This window comes from Narcine bancroftii, chromosome 1, assembly GCF_036971445.1.
Source record: "Narcine bancroftii isolate sNarBan1 chromosome 1, sNarBan1.hap1, whole genome shotgun sequence".
In the NCBI taxonomy this organism is placed as follows: Eukaryota; Metazoa; Chordata; class Chondrichthyes; order Torpediniformes; family Narcinidae; genus Narcine; species Narcine bancroftii.
Window position 1 is genome coordinate 371,041,263 of NC_091469.1, and position 25,953 is coordinate 371,067,215.

Genomic DNA, 25,953 nt, shown 5'->3' on the forward strand with positions numbered 1-25,953 from the left:
GATTACTATTTGAATGGCAATAGATTAAGAGATGGGGAAGTGCAGAGAGACCTAGGGGTACTTGTACACCAGTCTCTGAAGGCGAGCATGCAGGTACAGCAGGCGGTTAAAAAGGCAAATGGTATGTTGGCCTTCATATCAAGAGGGTTTGAGTATAGGAACAAGGATACCTTACTGCAACTGTACAGGGCCTTAGTGAGACCCCACCTGGAGAATTGTGTGCAGTTTTGGTCACCTTATCTAAGGAAGGATGTTCTTGCAATGGAGGGAGTGCAGAGGCGATTCACCAGGCTGATACCTGGAATGGCAGGAATGACTTATGAGGAAAGATTGCACAAATTGGGATTGTACTCGCTGGAGTTTAGAAGATTGAGAGGGGATCTCATAGAGACATATAAAATTCTGGCAGGACTGGACAGAATGGATGCAGATGGGATGTTTCCAATGATGGGAAAATCCAGAACCCGGGGCCATGGTTTGAGGATAATAGGCAAACCATTTAGGATCGAGATGAGGAGGAATTTCTTTACCCAGAGGGTGGTGAATCTGTGGAATTCATTGCCACAGAGGGCAGTAGAGGCAGGTTCAATAAATCTATTTAAGAGGGAATTAGATCTATTTCTTCAGTATAAGGGTATTAAAGGTTACGGAGAGAAGGCGGGGACAGGGTACTGAACTTTAAGATCAGCCATGATCTCGTTGAATGGCGGAGCAGGCTCGAAGGGTTGAATGACCTACTCCTGCTCCTATCTTCTATGTTTCTATGTAACGGGACCATGTGTGCAGATATTGGCAGAAAGGAAGAGACATTTACTATTGTCCACCTCAAACCAGCTCATTTGGACACCAACCGATCACCCCACCATCCCCGTGCCGTAAAGTAAGGCCACCCAAAACCAGAGACAGCGCCCAGATCGCTGGTTATTGGGGGTGAGGGAAATTGTGTGGTGTCCCTGCAGACAAGATAGTGGTCGAATGCGGCGATCCCGCAAGGACTACGCCAACTAAATGGCCTTTCTCCCCAAGCTGCAGCCCATATGGCGGGGAAAAAATGAGCACTAGCGGGTACGCTGACCAATCAGTGGTCGGCAAGCCCATGATGTCATTTCTGCCATAAGCGGTGGGACAATTAGACCCAGCAATCCTATATGAGGCAGGGCAAACCACTCAATAAACCAGTATCAACTATATTTACAGTGTTTAGGTGCTTTGCTTTTGCGCTCTGCTGTAGCGCTTGCTACTGTCATCTTTTTTTCATGCTTTCACTATGTTCTCTTATTTCTTTCTTCCTGTTAGAACTTCCTGTAACCAACCTGATTTTTTTTCCTTCTTGTGTTAACCTGACATTTATCCTTGAGTCTTTTTTGTTGCTCTATTTCACTTTCTTTTTGGTAGATCCATCTTATTGATTTGTGGAGCCGACTTAATGGCCTATTTCCATTTTTAGGGAGGGGCACTAATAAAGCTGCTGTGATCTCGGTTCACTGCTGACCTTTGGTGTCATCTGAGAGGAGTGTGACCAAATGGGATTTGTACTTAATGGATGACATGTATTTCGGCTGCTTTGCCAGTTTCCCTACCATATCATTCAAAATGATTAAAAGGTCTTTTCCCCACAACAGTCTTGTGGTTTCAAAAGGTACGTTAAAATCTCCATATTCATTAACTTATCATTTAAATTATCTAACTTCTTGTGAAATGCTGTTATCTGTCAGGGCAGGAATTGGGGCGTCAATGTTACAGCTGTGCAAGATCTTGGTGAGCCTGTATTTGGAGTAAAAACACAATGCTGGAGAAACTCAACAAGTCAAACTGCATGCTTTATGTAGCAAAGATAAAGATACATAACCAACATTTTGGGCTTCATCTTTGCTGCATAAAGTACCCTGTTTGACATGCTGAGTTAAAAGGATCCCGAGCAGCATGTTTTTCATGGAACAAGCTGACACTTATGCATTTTGACAGAAATTTATTAATTTATTTTCATGTGTACCAAGATGTAGTAAAAAGCCATGTTTTGCGTGCTATACTATTCCAGTAAGTCAATCAGCTTTAAAATACAGCAGGTAACAAATTCCAGTAAGTCAATCAGCTTTAAAATACAGCAGGTAACAAAAGTACAGGGCCTAATCTTCATACCTTGATGAGGGGCTTCAGCCTGAAACGTTGGTTATGTATCTTTGCTACATAAAGTGAGCTGTTTGACCTACTGAGTTTTTCCAGCATTGTTCAGGCCATAGTGTTCCACAAACCAGAAAACACAGTGTTGCATCTGGGGAAGTTGCAGTGCCAGGGCATCACCTTCCTTGAATCTGGAGGATCTTGTTTACAAGCTCAGGCACTTACTACCCGAGAGAGGGGAGAAGAGTGTGACGAGGTGGGAAGGATCCTTTATTGCCACCTCTCAGAAGGAAAGGTTCCGAGGGAATGTGGACCAAAGCAGGGACATAGGACGAGACGAGCTCTGTGGGGGGGGGGGGGGGGTCAACATGATTGGCATCGATGAACGAATGGTGTCCAAACACCCATTTCTGTGCTGAAAACAGTGTTAGGCGTGGAATAAACCTGCCCCGTCCGCCAAATGCTGGATGATGAGGGTTTCCATGCACATGCCGCTTTTTCTGGTGGCTCCTTTCTAATGCCGCCACCCTTTCGACGTGGAGCTTGGGAAACATGCGAAGACAGGGGCGCGGATGACGTCGAGGCGGAAGCTGACGCGATGGAGGAGGCGGTGATGCGGCGCGTGAAGGAGTTCCGGTGCAGGCGGGCGTTGTGCGGCGCGGCGCTGCGCTCGGGCAGTCGCTGGACACCCATTCATGTCATAGCCCTTGGGTGGAGGGAGCGGCCGGCGGAGAAGCGTAAGCGCTTTCCTTCAGCCGGGAAGCTCCTGACGGGGGGGCCGCTTTGGTGGTCACTGCAGGTTTCGGTCGTTCCTCTGTGTCAGGTAAAGCCGGAGAAGGCGGGGCGGGGGGGGGTGTTGGAGCCGCAGCCCTCTCCTTTCCGCGGACCGAGGCGCGCGTAAAACTCGCTGCATTTTAAACCCCCCCCCCCCAAAATGGCGTCTCCGGCTCGGCAGCGAGGGGCGGGCTGGCGGGGGCGAGGAGAGCATTGTGGAGGGCCGGCTGGGGGCTGGCGCACCTGTTCTCGTGTGTCCGAGGGCCGCGTCCCTTGGCGCTGCCTTGGGCCCAAGTGTTTTTGTTGGAAGTCAGGGATGACGTCAGTGGCGTAAGTGGAGACAAGGGTTTTTAAACTTATAATTAATTCAAACTTGCCTTGCTGGATGTTTTTATAATCTTTAAAAGGGAGAGGGATAAATTGTAGTTCTATTGGAGTAAATCAGTCTGCAGATGGTGTCCTTTAAGTAATTAAGCAAGTAGATAAACACATCGCACCCATCAAGTTAGAAAACACTGGCAAAAACTCCTAAATGCTGAGGCAACTCAGCTGGTCTTTCAAGCATCTGTAGGAGACGTTTCGGTTCTGGCTTCTACAAACTTCCAAACACTCAATTGTCCGCATTCACTCAATTAATACTGTGTCGTTTGTGTGACATTTAAACTAATTTTATGATTCCATGGCATAGCGGTGTTAGTACACTATGTTCACTGAACTTTGAAAGGAAATGTCCAGTCATCATACAGGGGGGATAGGTAGAAAACTGAAAATGCACTTCATAATGGTGTTGGTTGGAAATTGGAAGTTGTAAATAATCAGGTTTGCTTCCATTTAATTGTCCATTACTTCCTCAGTCCATTGATTTTGTTTTACTGTAATTTACTCTTCAATGCTTTTAAACCACAAAATAGGAATAGAATAATTAAAATTGTTAGCCTACAATGGTTTTCTGTTTTCAAAGTGTTCTATTTGTAGAAAATCTTTGCAAATTTAGAAAGAGCAAAAATTGTGATGGCCGTTGCTCTCGAGTTGGAGGAACTCTGAGGGGGTTGAGGTCAGGCAGCATCCATGGAGAGTAATAAAGAGAAAGTCGTCCTTTTGGGCTAAAACCTTTGGGGAAAAGTAAGAACTGGGAAGATAATAAATAATAGGATAGGTAGGGACAGACTGGCGGCTGAGAGGCAATGAGGGGAAGAGCCGAGAAAGCACGGGTGGGGAGGCTGGAGAAGGGGTCGTGGCATGCAGGTTGGGAGGGGATGGAGAAATGGACCCAGAGTGACAAGGGGAAGTGGAGGGTCACAAAAATGTGGAGGACTGCTGGAAATTGGAGAAGTCGATATTGATGCTATCTGATTGGAGATTTGAGGAAATAAGGGGGAAATTGACCTGTGGAATAAGATCTTTACTGAGGATTTTAATATTCAGGATTTAATTTTGAGTGAGATTACATCTAATTTAAAGAATACAAATATTCCACCAAAATACTTGGTATTTTTAATTTCAGTTAAAGGCAAATTAAAAAAAAGATTTAATTATTAAAATGTAACAGCAATGCTAAAGTATGTACCATTAGTGAAAATATGTTTACATGAAGCAGTCAGTGAATCAGAGTAGTACAAGACAAAAAAATGGGCCCTTAAACATTTGTCCATTTCACCTTTTTGCATTTGACACTGTCTAAAGTTGGTTGACTTGTTCCATAAGTTGAAAGGTATTTGTATTGAACAAATTCAACATTCAAACTTTCGTTTTAAGAAATATATTTGTAACAATTGATGATCCAAAGGCACAATGGTCATTCCTCAAGATCTAGTTAATGTTGGAAATGAGGCAGGATAATTTTTAGACAATGAATTAATTTCTTTTGTGGGTAATTGAGCAAAACAAAAACATCAAGATACAGGATAATTGCTCTTCTATAAACATAAGGGCTGCTGCTCTTTTTTTTGGGCACTGATGCTGTCTGCATGGAGGTTTGCATGGTGCTTTTCACAGTGTTGGACTCATCCCACATTATCAGTCTTCTGTCTGAAAGTTTTTCATATGACAATCTGCTATATTACTGAAGCTATTATAACTTGTCTTCAGTTATACAAAACCTTTATATCCTTCATGTAAAGGATGTTTATTTGATGTTTAGCCAATGCAAAATAGCTAAAATTCAATTTAAATGTTCTGGGTATTCCATTAAAATGCATTGTTTATTGAATCCAAGATTTTTCCTTTGAACAGATGAACATTTTCAATGATCAGGATAATCAACTGCAGTAAAAAAAACTTTTTTAATATTTTAGTTTGGATTTTTACAAACCATGAACAAATCAACTTGAGAGATGTGTGTATATATACACACATACATACAGTATATATGTGTGTTATAATATATATGATGAAACAATCAATAAACATTAATGCAGAATCAATTAATTACCCTTCTCCATTAATTAAAAAGACACACACAATGTCTGCGTCATCTTCTTTGCAAGTAGGGGAAATTAATCAAACTGGGTGCCAATATAGTTCAAATAAGGTTTCCATATTTTAGCAAGTGTCATCATTCTTTTGTTGTAAGTGATCTCTTGGGGAATGCAACTCTGCATTTCTAGGTTCCAATGTGAGATAGTTAACTGGGAGTCAGACTTCCATGAAACTGCTGTATGTTTCCTGACTACAGCGAAGGTGACCTTCACAAAATAAATTTGGTGTTTTGATAACTTAAAACTCATGTTGCCAATGTCTCCCAAAAGATACACTTTTGGAAAATCCACTTCTGTAATTTTCTTAAGAATGTCCCCCAAATTCACCCAAAAAGTCCTTATCTTTGTACAAGGCCAGATGGAGTGAACAAAAGTTCCAACCTCTACACCACATCTGAAGCACATTTCTGAAAAATCATATTTTGATTTAAAATTATAGCAGTAAAATTATTGAGCTTCAGTTTTGAAAATTGCTAGTACACTACATTTCCCTATATCCGAAATTCAGTTAACTGAACTTTTTTTGGCGGTGACATGACATCGCAAGTTGGAAAAGAAAAAGTTGTGCTCATGTCGGGCTCTGATGCTCTGTTAGCACCAGTTTGGTAACAACTGAGCTCAGAACTAGCCTGGAAGACATGCTGGATGCCAGCTCAGAGAAGCAGGCTGGTTTCTCAAGCCGTCAGTGAGCGACTGGAGGAAGTCGGGACTTGGCGGGTCAGGCAGTGCATGGAGAGATTGTCCTCATTTCAGGTAACTCCCTTCCCTCTCTCTCTCTCTCCATTTCTTTACTCTCCACTGTACTTGGTTCTCCGCTGTCCTGGCATCATCAAGGAGAGCAGCCTCCTGGGCAGGAGCGGGGACCTTGGTGGTGGTACTGGGGAAGTGTTGGGGATGGGTAACAGCTGATTTTCCGTTTTCTTCCATTAACCCATACAAGTTTTCTGCTGATGCTACTGGGCTACTTAAAGCCTGTTGTAAATATGCCGAATGTTATGTGACCAAGAGAAATGACAGACACCAGTGTTTTGCCAAATCCAAAGAATAAACCCTTTTATTTACAATTAGAGAACTATTTATAGTATTTACAATGCCCTTGGTCCAGCGAGAACTCTCGCAAGCCACCTCTCACACGTGACTGGATTAGTTGATTGATGGCTCAAGTCTCGAGAACCGGTAATACCCACTCCTAGTGACGATGAGGTCTCTGTTTAGGGCATCCTAGAACCTCCTCCTTTGAGTTGGTTACTCGTATGAGTGGAGACTTAGATCTACTTGGAAGGGCTTCATGGGTCTCCGAACTCTATGAAACTTCCTTACAGGTTCCAGTGATGTAGTGGTATAGGCTCATTTCTGTGTGATTGGTGGTTCAATGGTTTTTGAAGTTCATATGTGGCCAATAAGGCATCCAGGCTGAGTTGTGCAGGTGTTGTTTCAGTGAGGTTGCATTCTGTTGGTCACAACTGGTTGACATATCTAGTCCATCTGTCTGGTCCAAATTGTACATGGTAGAGAACACCTCCAATCTCCAATTTTTTTTAGGATTCTCTCCACCTGCTATACATCTGACTTGTCTCTGATTTCCACACCAACACACGTTGACTATCATGAAACGTGCTTTCTTTTGATCTATGCCAGTGATTATACTGTTGTTCCATATCATAATAGCAGTCCAGATTCTGGTTTTTATGTAAATATGATATATGGTGTACGTATTTTCCTACCAGAGGTTTTCAGCAGGCGAAGTGCTACCAGGAGTTCGTGGGTTTGGAGTGATCCTATAATTTAACAAGAATGTCTACAGGATCTCTTCTGTTGGACCCTCCCCCTTGACTTTGTTCAGAGCTCATATGAACATATCCACAAAATATTCTGCTTGACTGTTGGACTGAGGATGATATGGAGACAAATGAATGTGCGAGATGCTGTATTGCTTGCAAAAAAAATCGTGAATTGTGTCCCATTCTCTGAAACTAATGTTACAGGAGAACCAAAGCGATTGAATAAGGACCTGAGTTTCATGATTGCAGCTGATGCAGTTGGTTGGGCAACTTTGATCTCTGGCCATTTGGCGTATGCATCTATACAATTGGGTAGTACTCCCCATTAATTGGCTCTGCATAGTCAATATGAAGCCGATTCCATGGCCCACTTGGTTGAGGCCAGGAATGTAAATTCGTCTTAACATGGAATTTCGCAGCCGAGAAACATCAGATACATGTCCATGTCAGTTGTTCAATCTGGTCATCCATCAGAGGCCAATAAACATAACATCGTGCAAGTGCTTTCCCTCAATTCATTCCAGGATGTCTACTGTGAAACTGAATTGCAGAGCTTTGAGAATCACAATCCTTTCTGCAAACAAAACAGAGCCATTAGTGATCGCCAATGATTCTTGACTTGAAGAATGGCTGGATTTCCGTTCATGGACAAGTTTTTGGCCATCCTCAACGATGATAATGCATTATCTCTTGTAGGCTGCTGTCTTCGCTTGTTGCTTGTCTGACTCTTTCTGCTGTGACCAGCAGTGAGTTAATAACATCTTTGAATACCTGGTTGACCTCTGTCTACAGAGAATTCTGCGACAAGAATTTCTGGCAGCTGTTTCCTGCTCACAAATGAGTCATGACAATGGATCAGCTTGTCCGATACTTGTGGTCAACACCTATATAATTTTGAAGTCATATCCACGTAGTATGGTTGCCCATCTTTGCAGATAATTTGCAGTGAATTGGAATTCCTTTCTTTGAACCAAATACTGCTAGGAGCAGAAGAGTGAATTGCCATTCATAGAGCATTTCATGGAATTTCTTCACCGCCAAAATGATTACTAGAGTTTCCTTTTCAATTTGTCCATAGTTAAGCTCTGCTGCTGTGAGAGAGCTTGCTGCATGTGCTATGGTCTTTTGATTCCCATCTGGGAATATGTGAGAAATGACTGCACCAACCCCAGACTGTAATGCATCTGAAGCTATGTCAATCTCCAAGTTTGGATTGTCGAGTGTCAAAAGAAGGTTTGAGTTTAGCATTGACTTAACTCATTTGAACCACTCTTGACATTTTGAAGTCCATTTCCATGAATCATCAAACATTTCTTGAGCTTGTGATCCCATTACCAAGACGCCATCTAGGTACACTACAATTCCTGGAACATCGTTCAGCATTGTCTATGATTTGTTGAAAGATAGCTGGAGCAGTTCTTCACTCTGAATGGTAGACATATGTATTTAAACAGTCCACAATGTGTGTTAATGGTTAGCAATTTCTTGGATTCATCATCACCTTCCACCTGTAGATAAGTCTCTGCTAAATTGATCTTCGCAAAGGATTTGCCACCATTCATCTTAACGAAGAGGTCATCAGGCAATGGCAGTGGGTATTGATGGATGTCCAATGCTGCATTCAGACCAGTTGAGAAAGCAGCACATAGATGTATGGAGTCATCAATTTAAAAAAAAAAATTATTTCCCACCACAATAGGTGCAGGCCATGATGAGTAGTTGACCTGTTCAATTACTCCTTCATGTTCCAGCTTTTCCAATTTTTGCTCCACTTCTTGCAATGCTGCGTATGGGACAGGTCGTTTTGGCTTGAAAGTCGGTTTTGCATTTGACAGAAGACAGACTTTCCTTCGTTTTAGTGCTCTGTCCGAGGCCTTCGGAAAATACCATTGCATGGCAATGCTTTAGCTATTCCAGCAACTTTTGTGGGGTATTTGCTGCTTGCAACTTGTGGCACATATTATTGAATGGCCAGTACAGAAGGTTTAACCTTTCGATCCAGTCAAGACCATGAGATCGAGGTTAGGACATTTTACAAGATAACACATTCCATTTTCTTCTGTGTCGTTTAAGCTGACGAAACAGACAACTGAACCTAACAACTCCAGGATCCCCCTGCAAGCATTCCATGCCATGATTTCAGTTGGAGTCACCTCTGGCTGACCAATCAGTTTCCACATTTTCTTTGATGCAGGGTAATGTCAGACCCTGTATCAATTTGAACCCTTACTGAGATGCCATTAATGTGCATTTTCACATATTTCCTGCATTTGGTGTTAGCCACTTTGAAAGTCGCTGTGATAGGTTTCATTTTTGAGTGTGAAATGAACTTATCAGGTGTTTTCCATCTTCCAGCTCTACAGCATTCTGCTTTATGCCCCAGGTGCTGCATTTACTGCAGTGTTGACATCTGTACGGGCAGTCACGAGCATACTGCCACTCACTGCAGTCCCAACAGGTGCTGGACGGGTCACACTTTTGTCTAGCGGGTTTGCTGACTTGACTGTCTAGACAAAATTCCTTGTGAAGATGGTTGTGCTGCTTCCACCATTTTGCTGTCGCATTGCAGATTAATTAAGCATTTGATATTCGGCTGTTAACCTTTGATGAGTCATATCTGACTCCTGCTCACTCTTCCCTAGCAAACACGTTCTGAGGTCAGCATCTTGGTGCAACTACATTACAGTCAGTGTAGGGAGTTTAAAGCGCTCGCACTGAAGATACACCGTACCTATGTATGCCACAAAATCTTCGGTATCTTTCTTAGTCATATTAAGGCACTGATACCGAATGTTGAACAGTGATGTTTGCTCACCGAATATCTCTGTCAAGACGTGTTTCCCAGAAGTTTTGGCAGAATGAAGTTTGAGTAGTGCTCGTGTTCTCAAGTACCTAACTTCTGTAACAGCCTAATTTTCCACGCCTCATTGAACTTGGCAAAGTCGACTGCAAATAAGTCTTCCTACTTTTTGAATCAAGTTTCAAATGTGCTTGACTCTGGGTCAAATGAGAACTCAGTGATGGAGCTCATTAAAGCATCTGCCGAATTTTAATTACCCCAGTAACTTCAGGCTCACCTTCTACCACAGCTGGAGTCCCAACGGACATTTTCTCTGCCAGCTGGTCAATTCGCCTCATTTGTGAGTACAGCCTGCAGCTGTTCCATTGTGAATGACATTGTCACCTCGTCGCCAAAATGTTGTAAATGTGCCCAGTGTTTGTGCTGTGCCCGTGTTGTGTGGAATACAAGCTTCCACCTTGTTAGACCCAGAAAGAAATGACAGACACTAAGATTTCCCAAATCCAAAGAATGAACCCTTTTATTTACAATTGGAGAACTATTTATGGTATTTACAATACCCTTGGTCCTGAGGGAACTCTTGCGAGCCATCTCACACATGTGACTGGATTAGTTGATTGATGACTCAAGTCCCGTGAACCGGTAACATCCTCTCCTGGTGATGGTGGAGTCGCTCTGCTTAGGGCGTCCTAGCAAAGCCATTATTCAGTTATATGAAAAATCTAGTTAACCGAAAAACATCTGGTCCCAAGCTTTTTGGATATTGGCAAATGGACTGAATGAACATTTGGTTTGTCATCTCGTAGATCCCCAAAATATATTTAATGGTCAAGTTTCATAAGATAAGATTTTTATCTCAGATTTTAAACTGAGCAAAATGTTGTTGTGACCTCATGAATAAAATAATGTTACTGTTACTTCGACAAACTAATATCTCTCTACAGTGTTTTACCTGCTGTAGTATGTGTGGGTTGATTAGATTGCTCCCAAACAAACTATCTCCCTGCATATCAGTTTATGTGACAATAAAATTAATCTGGAACTTGGGATGTTTGAAGCAAATAGGATATGCTGAAAAACACATCAGCTGTCAATGCAATATTTTGAGCTGATGCTGTGCATCAAGATTGTTTTGAAGAAGTTGGAATTAAGGTCAACATTTGTATGTTTTACCAAAATTTCTAATTTTGAAAATTAGCGTTAGAACACAAAACATTACAGCATCGGAATAGGCCATTCAGCCTGTGTCTATGACAAACATGATGACCAAATCAATCTCAAATTCTGCTGCTTGCATCTGATCGATATCCTGCTCTCTCCTTCATATTCATGTGTCTAGTTAGAAGTCTTGTAAATGCTACTGCATCCTGGCAGCCTGTTCTAGGCACCTGTCTACTCTGTAAAAACATTTGTTTTGTGCATCTCCTTTAAACGTCTTCCCCCGCACCTTAAATGCATTGTCTTCTAATGTATGGTGTTTTTGCTCTGGGAAGAGATTTTGGCCGTCCATTCTATTAATGCCTGTCATTTTTATGGAAGTCTATCACATCATCTCACAGCCTCCTGCACTCCCAAGTTCGTCCAATTTCACTCCGCACATACCCTGTAAATCTCTTGAGTACCTTTTCCAAAGCCTCTGCATCCTTCCTCTAAAGGGGCAACCTGAATTGCACACTCTATTCCAAGTGCAGCCCAACCAAAGTTCGAAATAACTGCAACGTGACTTACTTTTTTCTCAATGTCCTGCCCACAATGTCCTCTTGGAGTGCAGCTGTGACACACTCTAATTAGGAATCATACACCTTCATCTCTTAACTCCTGTCTAAAACAATACCTCTTCCAACTATATCTGCATAATGCCACATCATCATAATTCCAATTACTGATCCAGGCTCTCTGTTCATCTGCCTTACCTATAGTACTCCATTATGCACTTTCATTATTCCTTATTCTGCTCCATATTCAGACCATGATATTCAATAACGTGATATTAATGCAGTTTATAGTGTCCGATAATTTTAAATGTTGGTCTCATTTTTCATCATTCATTGCCCACTGCCAGTCTAAACGTCCACTTCAATTGATTTGAGCAGAACAATTCAAAACTGTTTTGTCCAGAGCTTAATCTCCTAACTGTTCATTTCTCTGATCTATGCATTAATTTTCCAAGCACCCTTTGTTACTTGAACAATAATATTTCTAACAATTCTCCTTAATCAATCCCTCAATTTTCTCTTATCTTGCATCGGTACTGTTCAAATTTGCCTGGGATCTTTTAATTTTCCTCCACTCACCTTAAACATATCCTCTGACATTTGTTGGCTGTCCACCCGATCTAAGCCCTTCATAATCTTGTATACCAACATTAGGTCACCTCGCATCCTTCACTCAAAAGAGAAAAGCCCTCATTCTGTCAACCTTGCTTCATAAGACATGTTGTCCCATCCAGGTAACATCCTGGTGAATCTCCTTTACACCCTCTCTAAAGCATCTATATTTCATGTAATGAGGCTTTCCTAAATTTTCAACATGCTGTTTCCAAAAAATAGTTCACTGAATTATCAAAGAATTAGTATACTGTCCTAATAACTTATTGCTGTTATGCTGTTTGCTTGTAAAACTATTCAGGCAACTCCTATATTCCTGAAATTCATAGTTACAAAATTTGCAGATAGCTGCTGAAAGATTTGTGATACAAAATAAAATTTTCTCTCACCAAATTTTGTGAGGCATAAAATTTAATAAACACAATTTTTATTTTAGTGGCTCACTTTTTGATTTGTTTGCAGATGATGTAGCTTTGGGTTATGGAAAATTGAGTCATTGTTTTCTAGGAATGCAAGACCACCCCCATCCCCATTATGGGGAGGAGAGTCTATAGCTTTAGTGAACAATGGAATGAATCATTCCCTTTTTTTAAAATTCTATAACTTTTACATTTTAATATAGCCAAGTGCCATGAAACAAAATTGAATTCTGGTAGGTTAAGTAGGCACTGAGCACTAATGATTAGAATTGGTGTTTACTAAATGTTTTGCTGAGACTTGTTGGGCAGATGCAGGTGGATCACGGAATGTATTGTCATCCAATTTCTTCCAAATGCTTTTACTCATTCATTAAATTAAAAAAAAATTAAATTTAGCCATACAGAATGGTAACAGGCCTTTCAGTCCATGAGTCCATGCCACACAATTTACACCAAATTAACCTACACCCTTGGGACATTTCGAACGATGGGAGGAAACTGGAGCCCTTGAGGAAAACCCATGCAGGCATGGGAAGAACATATAAACTCCTTACAGACAGAGTGGGATTCGAACCCCGGTCCTGATTGCTGGTGCTGTAAAGGCGTTGCGCTAACCACTATGCCAATTGTGTGAAGTTTCTTTATGCAACTTCATTAAGCTGCCAGAGTACAATTTGCCTAACCCTTCTTTCAGTTGGAAATTTGGTATTGATCTGACATCTTGTATTTGACAAAGAAATACACTCTAAATATTGGGAAGACTTTGGATTCAATCACAAACTCCTTTCCTTTGTCATTGAATTTGTCCCATTTCTTGGTAACTACCTGAAAGTGAATCTTGGTGTCCTATTGATCATGAATTTTGGATTATGACAAAATTAGTTTCCATCTCCATCCTTTTTCATAATCTGCTTCAAAACCTATTTGCTTTTTACTATCTCTGTACTTGACTAATCTGTTGCACTTCTGGTTATCTTTATTTTTCAGCTGGATATAGATGTAGCATGAGAAAATAGAAGCAGTTGTTGGCAATTCAGCCACTTGAGCCTGCCCTGCAATTCAATATGATCTGCCCCAGGGCTCTTCTGTGCCAGCTCCCATAAACAGCCTTTCTGATCCACCTTTTGCAGTCCTCTGAGGTAGAGAATTTAAGAGATTTGCCCATCTGCCTGAAATTATTCCTATGCACCAGCTACAAATGATCAGCACCACCACCCCTGCTTTCCCCCTCCTCCCTCCACCCCAATCTTATAACTATGTCCCCTCATTTGAGATTCCCTAACAAATGAAAACATGGACCTCCATATTTTTGTAATCTCCAGTCCTATCACCTGCTTCTTACTATTTGTGCATCTCTAAATTTGAACCCTAGAACATGATTTGCTCTTGATGTCTTAAGCTATGGAATATGTTTCCTAACCCACTGTCTTAAACCCTTTTGACAGGGATTGGGTTGCCGAACCAAACATTTTTTGCTTGTTGATGAACTGTTTCATCTGTGAACAAAGTTAGGAGGACAGGAAAGAAAAGCTGAGAATTGATTGGGAGAGGGGGTAGCTCTTTAAATGCAGAGTAAAGGAGATGGCGATAAGGAGAGAGAGATTAGGGCTAATGAAAACCATAGAAGTCGATGTTAATGCATCTGGTTGGAGGGTGCCCATATGAAATATGTGGTATACTTCCAAACCCCAATTTACGGATGGGCACCAATGAGCTACCTCCCCCCGGATCTCTTTTGCCCTCCCTTCTATGTCCACCTTTTGCTTCTTGGCCTGTATTGCTCCCCTGCCTTTTTATTCAGGCACCTGCCTGCTTTTTGCTCCTACCTTAATGAAGAGCTCAGCCCCAAAACACTGCCAATACATCTTTGCCTCCTATAGGCAGTGTGGGACCAACTGAGTTTCTCCAGCACTTATGTGTATTAACCACTGTAACATTTGCCTTGTTTACATGCTTTCTCTAACTCCTGTTGTAATTTACACCTTAATGATTCCCAGCCAGTAGGCCATAATATGTATCTATGTGAGGCATGGAAACTTCCCAACCCACTGACATCAGGGTGGGTCTGAGGTCATGCCTCGGTTCTCCTGGGTGACTGAGAGTGAGGTGGGGAGCAATCTGCTACTGAGGTTAGTTAGGTCATCATGCAGTCTCTCAATACAAGTGGCTTGGTGCTTGGCACTTAGTCACAGTTCCTATCAGACCTCTACACAGCCTGATACAGACCACAATCAGTGAGGATTGGTATCTCCACATTTTCTCCACAATCCTCATCAGTACCAGTGCACTACAGGGCTGTATACTTAGCCCCCTGCTCTACTTGCTTTACGCCTGTGACTGTGTGGCTCGACAACACAGTCTACAAATTTGCTGGTGATACCACTATAGTGGGTTGTATAAAAAGGGGGAGATGAGTCAGCATACAGCAGGGAGATTGAAAACTTGGCTAAATGGTGCACCAATGGCCAAAACCAAGGAGCTGATTGAACACATGTGGTTTTCCCTTCTTGAAGTCAGCAATCAAATGATGAATGAGGGATCTGAGGTGAGAGTGTGAAAATTAAGTTCTTGGGAGTCACTATCTTGGAGGAGATTTAAGATCAACAGTTGAAGACAGAGGAGCAGTTAATTGGGCAATTGAGTTCAAATTCAAGACAAAAGGTTTGAAAGGTGAGATTCAACAGATAACAGTTGATTGGACAATCAAGGTCAACAGTTGAAGGGCAGTTGAGGTCAGGTGACCTAGATATCACTAAAAGTGAGGGACTGTCTAGCGGACCGGTCGGTCATCAGGGAGCAATCAACGTCTGAGTGGACTGAGTCAGAGTGGCAAGAGTTTGGCTCAAGGAGTTTCAGCAAGAATAGGCTGAAGTGGCGGTGCAGGAATTGAAGTACAAAAGGGCCACCCAATTTGAGGAACAAAAAGGATTCAGAAGGTAGACACAGATAAGGGGAGGTTTTAGATTTTTTTCCACTAGTCATTAACAATGGGAATGGCAGCCAAGGCAGGGGAATGCTCTCATGCAGAATGTGGGTTGTCAGGCAAGCAAGCAGTATCCCTGACAACTTCATCTGTGAATAGTGCTTCCAGCTGCAGCTCCTGACAAGCCGAGTTAAGGAATTGCAGCTGGATTTGGATCAACATCTCATCATTCAGGAGAAGGGGGTGATGGACAGGAATTACAGGGACACTCACACATAGGAGGAAGGTAGATGGGTGACAGTCAGAAGAGGGAAAGAGATTGGGCAGATAGTGCAATGCTCCCCTCTGGCCATTCACCTCAATAACGTACAGGTATATTCCGCATCACGAATACTCGGTTTACGCAAATTCGCTTTTACGAAGGAACTAGTATTCGCTATCTGAAAGAAATTTAAATGGGTTTTCACTTTCACGAAAATAGCCTTCAGTAGTAGTGAATGGATCTTCGCTTTATGCCACTTCAGCTTACGAAAAGTTTCATAAGAATGCTCTAGTAAAGCTCCATATACCTACCAGGACACAAGTCACACCGATGAGGTCTCTGACATGGAGTTTGGTCTTGTGGCTAATAAGGGAAGTAGGAAGAAGAGGTGAGCTATAGTGATAGGGGTTTCCTTAGGGGGACAGATAAGAGGTTATGTAGAAGAGATAGAGTATCCTGGATGGTATATTTCCTCCCTTATACCAGAGTCTGAGATATATCAGATCAAGTTCACGGCATCCCAAGGAGGGAGGGTGAGCAGCCAGATGTCGTGGTCCATATGGACCAGTGACGTGGTTAGGAATAGTGAGAAGGTCCTGCAAGGAGAGTTCAGGGAGTTAGGTGCTAGGTTGAAGGACAGATCCTCCAGGGTTGTGATCTCAGGATTGCTATCTGTGCCACATGCTAGTGAGGTTAGAAATAAGAGAATAATGCAGCTTAACATGTGGATAAAGACGTAGTGCAGGAGGGAGGGCTTCAGACTTCTGGATTGATGGGCTCTCCCAGGGAAGATGGGTCCTATAGAAGACAACAGGTTGTATGTGGTGAAAATGTTCTCAGGTCCATCTATTTCAATTCAAGGGAAAGGCAGATGAGCTGAGAATGTGGATTGGCATGTGGAATTATGACATTGTAGCCTTTAGTGAAACTTGGTTGCATGAAGAGCAGGATTGGCAGCTCAATGTTCTGGGCTTCTATTGCTTTGGATGCAATAGAACGGGAGAGATGAAAGCGGGAGGAGTGGCATTTTTTGTCAGGGAAAATGTCATGGCTGTGCTCAGGCAGGACAGACTAGAGGCCTTGTCTACTGAGGCTATATGGGTGGATCTGAGGAATAGGAAAGGTATAACCACTCATTAGGTTGCATTTTTGAATGGCCAATAGTCAACGAGAATTGGAGGAGCAAATCAGTAGAGATAGCAGACAGCTGCAGGAAACAAATATTAATTTTAATTAATTTTTAATTTAGATATACAGCACGGTAACAGGCCATTTCAGCCCATGAGCTCATGCCGCCCAATTGACCGACACCCGGTACGTTTTGACCGGTGGGAAGAAACAGGAGCTCCCAGGGAAAACCCATGGACGGTGTAGGATTCGGATTCCAGTCCCGATTGCTGGCGTTGTGATAGATTTTAATTTTCCACATATTGACTGGCACTCCCATACTGTAAAAGGGCTGGATGGCTTGGAGTTAGTCAAATTTGTTCACAAAAGTTTTATATAGAGGTATCAACCAGAGAGACTGCAATACTAGATTTCCTGTTGGGGAACGAAAAAGGACAAGTGACAGAAGTATATGTGGGGAAACATTTTGGGTCCAGTGATCATACTGGCATTGGTTTCATGTTAATCTGGCATTGGTTTCATGTTAATTATGAAGGATAGGTCTGTGTCTCAGATTGAGATTCTAAATTGGAGAAAGGCCAATTTTGAGGAATTGAGGAAGTATCTAGAATGTGTGGATTAGGAACGGTTGTTTTCAGGCAAGGATGTGCGAGGTAAGTGGATGACCTTCAGAGGTGAAATTTTGAGAGTTCAGTGCTCCTCAACTTATGACAGAATTGTGTTCTAACAAACCCATCGTAAGTTGAAAAAATTTGAAGTCAAAAAAGAATATTGCACCTACCATTTTTTTATAATTAAATTCTGAATACCTTTATTCCACGCTGAAAAAAAACCATTAACATACACAGCTGAAAGCACACTGGGCATGAAGTATGCTGTATGATATTCCCACGTGATGCTGCCATCACCCAGCATTGCAAGAGAGTAGTGTACTGCATATCACAAGCACAGGAACAGATCAGAATTCAAAATTGAAAGTTGAGATTCGAACCATCGTAACTTTGAAAAGTCATAAGTCGGACCTTCTGAAGTAGAGGAGCACCTGTACAGAGCTTGTATGTTCCTGTCAGGGTTAAAAGCAAGGTTTGCAGGAATGGGGTAGCTTGGTTTTCAAAGGATATCGGGGGTCTAGTTCAGAAGAAGAGAGAGGTGTATAGCAGGGATCGGCAACATGGAGTAAATGAGGTACTTAAGTATAAATAATGCAAAAAAAAACTCAGGAAGGCTAATGGAAGACATGAAGTTACTTTGGTAGACAATGTGAAGGAAAATCAGAAGGGCATCTACAGGTATATGAGAGTAAAATGAGAGAGAACAAAATTGGTCCCTAGAAAGATCAGAGTGGTCAGCTTTATTTGGAGCCAAATGAGATGGGGAGCTCTTAAATAGTATTTTTATTCACTCAGGAAATGAGAATAGTCGTGCAAAATAAGGAAAACGAGCAGTGAGGTCATGGAATCTATACAGATTAAAGAGGAGGAAGTGCTTGCTGTCTTAAAACAAATAAGGGCGGATAAATCTCTAGGGTTTGACAAGATATTCCCTGGACCTTGAGGGAGGCTAGCATATAAATTGCACGGGCACAGGCTGAAATATTTAAAATGTCCTTTGCTGCTGGTGTGGTGCTGGAGTATTGGAGGGTAGCTCAAGTTTTTCTGTTGTTTAAAAAGACTCCAAAAGTAGCCCTGGAAATTGTAGGCAGGAGAGCCTGCCATTATTAGTAGGTAAATTATTGGAAGGTGATCTAAGAGATTAGATATGAAAATATTTGGATAGCCAGGAACTGATTAGGGATAGTCAACATGGCTTTGTGCATGTTAGGTTGTGTTTAACCAATCTTCTAGAGTTTTCCAAGGAGGCTACTTGGAATGTTGATGAAGGAAAGGCTGTGAATGCAGGCACACAATCCTTTATGTGGAAGCCTTGAGGGTGTTCTGAATTTTGGATTTTTCCAGATTTCAGAACAAAAGCTAGCTGCCCCAGATTTAAGACCACCCAAATTGTGCTGCCGTATCCCTCCCCCTTCCAGACGCACTGGCGTATCTATCCCACTCCGCCCGCCCGAGTCGCGCCGCCGTCTCTCCCCCTCCACGCCCGAGTCGCGCCGCCGTCTCTCCCCCTCCCCGCCCGAGTCGCGCCGCCGTCTCTCCCCCTCCATTCCCCCCTCCCCGCCCGAGTCGCACCGCCGTCTCTCCCCCTCCATTCCCCCCTCCCCGCCCGAGTCGCGCCGCCGTCTCTCCCCCTCCATTCCCCCCTCCCCGCCCGAGTCGCGCCGCCGTCTCTCCCCCTCCATTCCCCCTCCCCGCCCGAGTCGCGCCGCCGTCTCTCCCCCTCCCCGCCCGAGTCGCGCCGCCGTCTCTCCCCCTCCCCGCCCGAGTCGCGCCGCCGTCTCTCCCCCTCCCCGCCCGAGTCGCGCCGCCGTCTCTCCCCCTCCCCGCCCGAGTCGCGCCGCCGTCTCTCCCCCTCCCCGCCCGAGTCGCGCCGCCGTCTCTCCCCCTCCCCGCCCGAGTCGCGCCGCCGTCTCTCCCCCTCCCCGCCCGAGTCGCGCCGCCGTCTCTCCCCCTCCCCGCCCGAGTCGCGCCGCCGTCTCTCCCCCTCCCCGCCCGAGTCGCGCCGCCGTCTCTCCCCCTCCCCGCCCGAGTCGCGCCGCCGTCTCTCCCCCTCCCCGCCCGAGTCGCGCCGCCGTCTCTCCCCCTCCCCGCCCGAGTCGCGCCGCCGTCTCTCCCCCTCCATTCCCCCCTCCCCGCCCGAGTCGCGCCGCCGTCTCTCCCCCTCCATTCCCCCCTCCCCGCCCGAGTCGCGCCGCCGTCTCTCCCCCTCCATTCCCCCCTCCCCGCCCGAGTCGCGCCGCCGTCTCTCCCCCTCCATTCCCCCCTCCCCGCCCGAGTCGCGCCGCCATCTCTCCCCCTCCATTCCCCCCCCCACCTCAGCTGTACCAGCACCAAAAAAAAATCCGGATTTTTGACTTTTCTGGACTTTAGATGTCCGTATAAATGATTGTGTACCTGTATTGTCTACATGGGCTCCTAGTAAGGCCTTATCACAAGATCCCACAAGGGAGGTTAGTCAGGAAGCTTCAGAAGCTAGGTATTCATAGTGAACTGGATTCGACAATGGCTGGAAGGGAGAAGCCAGAGAGTAGGGGATGATTGCTCCTCAAACTGGAGGCCTAAGACTAGTGGTGTGCTTCAGGGATCGGTGCCGGGACATTGTTGTCATCTGTATCAATGATTTTGATGATCATGTGGTAAATTAGACAAACCAAGAAAGGACATACTCTGTATAATAGGGCACTAAAGAGTGCGGTAGGACAGAAGGATCTGGGAGTACAGATACATAATTCCCTGAAAGTGGAGTCATACGTGGTTAGGGTTGTAAAGAGAGCTTTTGGCATATTGTCCTCCATAAATCAAAGTACTGAGTATAGAAGTTAGGATGTTATGGTAAAGTTATATAAAACATTGGTGGAGTCAAATTTGGAGTACAGTGGAATCCCATTATAATGCAATAATTCGGGTCCAAAAAATCAGATCGTGAAGAAAGTAGAGTCGTGCTAAATAGGGGTTTCTCTACTGTGTACGATATATACACACAATGATCACAGCAGTGCTTGCTGCCACCTCCCTCTATTCATGGCAGCGCTCACCCCTAACCCCTTCTGTTCGTGGTGGGTTGTTGGAGATACAAAGCAGAGGACATGACTAAAGTATGATATGGGAAAAGTTTAGGGGGAACCTCATCTTACAGAGAGTGGGGGGAAGTGTGGAATGAGCTGCCAGCTGAAGTGGTGAATGGAAGCTTAATTTTAACATGAAGAAGAATTGGACAGGTGCATGGATGAGAGTAGTATGGTGGGCTGTGGCTGGGTGCTGGTCATTGAAGACTATAACAGCCGAAGGGGCCCGTTTCTGTGCTGTAATGTTCTATGGATCTTTCCTGGGCCCAACACACTAATGAAGAAAGCATGTTGGCACCTCTATTACCTTGAATTTGCAGAGGTTTGGTATGACATCGAAAACCCTGGCAAATTTCTACAGATGTGTAGCGGAAAGTGTGCTGTCCACCTGCATCATGGTCTGGCATGGGGACACTAATAACCCTGAGCGTAAAGCCCTGAAAAATATTCTGTACCACAGCACAGGATATCACAGGCAAAAGCATCATCAACATCGAGCACATCTACCAAGAATGCTGCTGTGGGAGAACAGCAGCAATCATCAAAGATACACACCACCAGCACACACTCACTTTGTTCTTGCTGCTACCATCAGGAAAGATGTATAAGTGCCACGAGTTTCAGACCCCCACGTTCAGGAATGGCTGCTACCCCTCCTCCATCAAACTCCTCAACAATAAACTCAATTAGGACTCGTGTACTTTTTTTTTTCTTTTCTTCCCCCCCCACCCCCCTCTCTCTGTATTGCACAGTCAGTTGTTTACATTTGTTTACATGTGTACAGTGTTTATGCACTGCCAATAAGTGGTAATGTTGCCTCGCCCGTGGGAAACAGAATCTCAGGGTTGTATGTGTTGTCATTTATGTTCTCTGACAATAAATCTGAAGGATGTTTTTTGTCTTCTTCCTGCTTTTTGTTCTTCACTCCAGTCAAAATTCAAGAGGCACCTATTTATAAGGTAAGATACATGATACATTTCTCCTCTAAAATTGGATGCAAAGTTTTGCAAAAATTTCATTGAAGATTTACCCTCGATGGTATTGTGTGACTGTCGGTTATGTTACAAGTTTACTTGGCTATTACTACCCCAAAGTCTTTTGGCTATCAACAGGAAACGTGGCAAGAGTGTTTGAACTATGAGAAGAGTTGCAGTTGTTCTTGAAAATGCAAAAAAAATGTACTGATTGAACTGGAAACCTGTTTCAATGAGAATCTGTGGGTATTTCGCCTTGCCAACCTTGTGGACATTTTTGATCAATTGAAAAAATTGAGTCTCAAGCTTCAAGGCAAGATCACAACTATAATCTAGGTTGTGGATGCTCTCAATGCATTTATACAAAAGCTTGAAAACTGGAAACAAGGTTGAAGGAGGAAATTTTCCCATGTTTGAATCTCTTTCAGCAGTAGCTGTTAATGGAGTTGATGCTGATGTTGCAAAGGAAGTTGTCTTGCATCTCAGCTGCCTCAGAGAAGAATTCCTGCATTACTTCCCAGACATCAGCAGAAAAGGATGCAAACTAGTGAGGAGCCCCTTTCTTATTAAAGACAATGAGGTTCCTTATGATCTGCAGGATGAACTCAATGACTTTCAAAACTATTCTGGATGCAGAGATGTTTTTGAGACTTCATCTACATGAGTTTTGGCCAAAAATTATAGATAGTTGCCCCAACATTGCAAAAGAATTACTTCAGAAGTTCCTGCCCTTCATGACAACTTATCTTTGTGAATCAGGTTTTTTGACATTGCTGCAGTTGAAGACAAAGGCACAAAACAGCATTGAAGTGGAGGCAGATCTCAGGTGTGCATTATCTACTGCAGAACCAAGGATGTGGAAACTGGTGAAGAAACTTCAGGAATGGGGGGGGGGGGGGGGAGGAGAGTCTCATTAAAATGGCTTGAGCTTTTATTTTGATTGGGAGATTTTGCGTTCAGTGTAGGCTTGCAGTGTTTTTTTTTGTTCTGTAAAAAAATTTTAAATAAAATAATTTAAATTGGATAAAGAAGTGTTTCTTACAGAGCTGCCTTTGACTTGAAAATATTGCTCAGTCATTGCAACTTGTGGACCATGGCTAGCTGGGCCTTTGAACGAAAAAGTCTGAGAAACACAACCCTACATTCTGGCTATAATTTAGAGGCCTATATGCAACTCCCATGAGGGTCTTTTTACCCTTGCAGTTTCTCAACTCTACCCACAAGGATTCTGCATCCTCTAATCCTATTTCCTTTCTTGTTAAGTAATTGAATTGAATTTTTACCAACAGAGAACAGAGCCACCCATCCCTTCTGTCCACCTGCCTATCTTTTCAGCTGTGATCATCCTTCAGTTTCATCTCATGCCCACAATGTCATACCTGCCAATTTCTAACTGCACTTTGAGCTCATCTATTTGCATTTAAGTACAGCCTTCTCACATTTCTGTGTTGCTTGAGTTTAACTTTTTACCTTTTTCTAAACTGTCTTATATTTTATTCTGGAGACTTCAATAGCATTTACTTCCATTTTAACTATCAATATTTTTCCAGTCTGTTGAATGTGAATTTTTATATTTGTAAAACTGTTTTAATTTAAATGACAGTATTTTGGGTATTTTTCTGTTTAACTGTAAATTCTGGAAATATACAGCAGGTTGTCAAAGGATTTAGAAAAATTCAATTGATAAAAGTCTTGGATAATTTTTTGAAAGGTAACTAAAAATCATTCTTACATGATCAGGCCAGACAAGAGCAGACATTCCAGAACTAAATACATTTGCATAGAAATACAGCAGTGTAGTACTTGTTGCCTCACTAATAACTAAGGCTTTGCCTGATGATCATGAAACGTGAATTTTTGACCCAAAGTGGCACCTGTAGCATTTAAAATTTAATAAATTTAACAATTTTTTTAATAAAAAGAAATCTAATTTTCAGTAAAAGTAGCCATGAAATTGTAGCAAGTTCATTATTTCCTACAAGATAATTATTTAATTCAGTTCTAGAGATGAAATACTGAAGCAATTGTCTTTTGCCATGATAAATTATGCTTGTGAAGTTGCACATGCTGATAGTTTTCTAGAAACTTGCCTTTCAAATTTAAATAGTTTTGATATATTCTGATACTTTAGGGATGTATTTATATATTGTAATTGGAATGATCTTGTCTATTGATTTTTATTTAGCAAAAGTCACTGGTGTTCAGTATTAGCTTTTGTAGCCAACTTTTAAAATCAGACTTTACCAGATTAATCCCAACCTTTAAAATCTCTATTTACAATCATCCTCTGAGTCTGCTCTTTGCTCCATATTGTTTAGACTGAGTGGTGTTTTTGTCCTGGCTCTTTTTGTAGTATTCAGAGTACATACAACACTGAGATTTACTATTTTTCTTTAAAATATTGAAATGAAAACTATTTTAAGAAATAATGTATAAATTCAAGAGCTGGTGTTCATATGAATTCATTCACATGTATCTAATTAACATTTTTCATGGCCTATTTTTGTTTAATGACCGTAAATTTATTTAAACAGTTTAGCATTTAGGAATGTTCCACAAACCATGATGATAATATGATTGGATATTATATAAAATAAATTTAAAGTTATCAGAAAGCTGAGGCTATAATTTAATTCATGGAACAGGAAACCAAATTATTAACTGTTTAAAAATGCAATTTATTTGCATGAATCATGTCTAATGCGTTTCTCTGAAGCATAGAAGCATTGAATTGTTTCACAAGGCAGCAGTAATCTACAAATAAAGAAGCTTGCACCGAGGAAAAGAATTAAATTCCGCAGGACTTGGAACACTAGAAGCAATGAAAACGATGTCAGCAATGCATTAAGAATTTTAAAAATGCAAAGCTATCTTTATATGAATATAAAGCAAACTTATGTAATCATTAGGGTCATACCAATAAATTATACGGTGGCGTGATCATTTCCCTGTTCTGGCATTGTACTTTAAACAATTTTTTTTTTTGAAAATCAGCATGCTGAAGACTATCTGGAATAATTAGTATAATTGTATTCAACATATTGTTCAAAGCTGAAGTGCACACTAGTTTTGAAGATTAGCCACGTGTATATTGGGCTTTTTCTCAGAGGTCATGAATTCCTGTTCCCTAAATCAGCACTGTTCCTCACAGCTAGGTTCATTGTAACAAAGTTAGAAGCGGCATGAGTGAAAGGTTTTTAATGGGGAGAAGTAGTTTCTCTCCCTTGTTCCCTCCACACCACCCCCACACCCCCGTTTAAAGCCTCTGCGCCTGCCATGCGATTAGACTCATTTGCTTTGTTCAAGAAACCAGCGTGTTGAACATACAGTATATTAACATGCAGCCATTCCAAAGCCAGCCACAGGAGTATGGAGAACTTCAAACGCATTGCTGTTAACAGCCATTGAACCAGCATTGACTGAATGCCACTCCTCCCACACCCAAGGCCAGGCCAAACTGGCCTGACTGCAGAGCCGAGAAGGGCAGCCTGTACCTGAACTTCCTTTCTCATCCCAGAATAACTCTACTTGGCTTCAGTGTTAAACAGAACATGCACATGGGAGGGGTTGGGTGAACTCTGCAATTCCCGCTTACTCAATAAAAACTCCGACTGTCCCTTTGTTTTGCAAGAGTTTGCTGTAGCCCATGGATAACAAAAGGGGTCTCCCGGGATTCTGGTGAGACTGAACAGTGGCCAAGTCAGGCACGATTTTTTTTCCCTGCTCCACACACATAATCTCTTGCATTTTGCTGCTACTTTAGGGTGAAATAAAGTCTTACCTACAATGTTCACAGGATCGCCAGCACCCCCTCTGTGGTCTGGTTCACATAATGGTAGCACCACCCCGGGTGCAGTGCTGCCGGAGCTCATGGGGCCGCTTCAGGCTGGCATCTTATCAGGCCGTTTCAGGGCCATTCCGGCACCTCACTCAATGCAGGATCAAATGGGCAAAATTGCTATCTTCCTTACCTATAATCCCCCATGCAACTGAAAGTGTTCTGCCAGTCGCAGGGAAACACAGTGCAGCCTCCAGGGCACTTAATTGAGCCTTGGCAGCGCTGCACCCCGAGAAGGAGATTCATTGTTGAGCTAGAGACTTGGATATTGGCAGGTGAGGCAAGGGTAATGATGGTGCCCAGGGCATCTGCCCTAGCTGCCATACCTTAGTTTTGGACGGGGGATGGGATTGGAGGATGAGATTTTATAGTATATTAGATGAGACTTGGTTTTGGTTGGAGACTGCAGTGCAGAGACTGATTTGGAGGTTGCAAGTTGGGAATGATTAATAA

At 42.8% G+C, this 25,953-nt stretch overlaps 2 protein-coding genes and 1 pseudogene across 10 annotated transcripts in view; 1 reads left to right on the forward strand and 2 right to left on the reverse strand.

The window, feature by feature from the left end:
* Positions 1 to 3,161, reverse strand: part of efhb (EF-hand domain family, member B) — a 101,178-nt gene extending 98,017 nt beyond the window's left edge. The window contains exon 1 of one of the 2 annotated variants that reach the window (XM_069913216.1): positions 2,140 to 3,161. In XM_069913216.1, coding sequence (XP_069769317.1) covers positions 2,140 to 2,226 — 87 coding nt within the window. In that variant the 5' untranslated portion in view covers positions 2,227 to 3,161. The remainder of the gene's footprint in view (positions 1 to 2,139) is intronic. The other variant, XM_069913227.1, reaches the window with a different exon arrangement.
* Positions 2,768 to 25,953, forward strand: part of LOC138751176 (ras-related protein Rab-5A) — a 66,084-nt gene continuing 42,898 nt past the window's right edge. The window contains exons 1-2 of one of the 8 annotated variants that reach the window (XM_069913250.1): positions 2,841 to 2,858; positions 21,619 to 21,647. The gene's annotated coding sequence lies outside the window, so the exon portion shown is untranslated. Of the gene's footprint in view, positions 2,945 to 3,150; positions 3,226 to 5,981; positions 6,126 to 21,618; positions 21,648 to 22,421; positions 22,489 to 25,953 lie in introns of those variants that run through there. The other 7 variants (XM_069913238.1, XM_069913245.1, XM_069913258.1 and 4 more) reach the window with 7 other exon arrangements.
* LOC138758545 (uncharacterized) lies at positions 9,636 to 12,334 on the reverse strand (annotated as a pseudogene).